Consider the following 1016-nt stretch of genomic DNA (forward strand, 5'->3'; position numbering starts at 1 on the left):
AGTAATTGGTTTGGTTTAAAAGAGTTGATAGTATTGAAGACTGTGGTATTGGGGATATGGCGAAGTGCAAGTCTGTTCGTGTCATTGTGAGGAAGTGATGATATGATGGTGTTTAGTCGGGATAAGCTGAAAGTGTTGAGTGTTTGTTGTTGTTGTTTTGTTAACTGAGTCATATGCTTTGGTGAGGTCGTGAGGTCGAGTGCGATGGCAATGGTACGGTGGGTCGGCATTTTTGGTTGAGTCTATAGGCAATGTTTGTAGAGAGCTAGAGTAAGGATGTATTGGTGGAGTGTTTCGGGCGGAAGCCATGTTGGTGGTCAGCTGGGGGAAGGTGAGAGGCGATTGTTGGAAGGAGAAGACATTTAAGAAGTTTTACAATAGGGTAGAGTAGAAAAATTTGGAGGTGGGAATAAGACAGAGTGGTGTTTTTACAGGTCTGAGTGGATCTCTTCCAAATGGCAGGAATGTTGCAATGCTGGATTGAACGATTAAAGAGGAGGGCAATGAATGTAAGACCAAAGTGAACATGTGTTTGGGGTTGGAAGTGTTGTCAGGACCAATACCTTTTGAATTTGTGGATTTTTTGATGGCGGGTTTTATGTCGTGAGCTGTAAAAGTTGGAGTGTTGGTTATTGGATGAGATTTCATTGTCCTAAATGTATGACGATTTGATTGTTGGAAGTGATTCGCTTGTTGTTGAGGATTATTGGGCAATTGGGGATAGTGGGACATTTGTTGTCTAGTTTTACGGATGAGTTTCCAGAACTTGGAGCTTTTATGTTGGCTAAGTTGTTTAACGAATTGGTGCCACTTTTTTTTATAGGTTGCTATTTTTGTAATGATTTGTGTGGTGAAGGTTGTTTGTACCAGGGTTGACTAAGAGTCATGTTGGCAAAGGGTGTCTCTTTTGTTAATGGTTTGTTTGTGATGTTTGGGAAGGCACGGGACATTCTTTATGTCAGACAACAGAAATGCATTTTTTAGAGACTTTGTTGAGGATATTGCGGTATATTTTT

At 40.7% G+C, this 1016-nt stretch overlaps 1 protein-coding gene across 1 annotated transcript; it reads right to left on the reverse strand.

The window, feature by feature from the left end:
* Positions 1-372: 372 nt before the first annotated feature.
* HELRODRAFT_184713 (hypothetical protein) lies at positions 373-732 on the reverse strand (the record flags this gene model as incomplete). Its single annotated transcript, XM_009019521.1, has 1 exon — positions 373-732. One exon carries the CDS (start codon positions 730-732, stop codon positions 373-375), a length of 360 nt encoding a protein of 119 aa, XP_009017769.1.
* Between the last annotated feature and the right edge of the window lie 284 nt (positions 733-1016).

This window comes from Helobdella robusta, assembly GCF_000326865.2.
Source record: "Helobdella robusta unplaced genomic scaffold HELROscaffold_2449, whole genome shotgun sequence".
Classification (NCBI taxonomy): Eukaryota; Metazoa; Annelida; class Clitellata; order Rhynchobdellida; family Glossiphoniidae; genus Helobdella; species Helobdella robusta.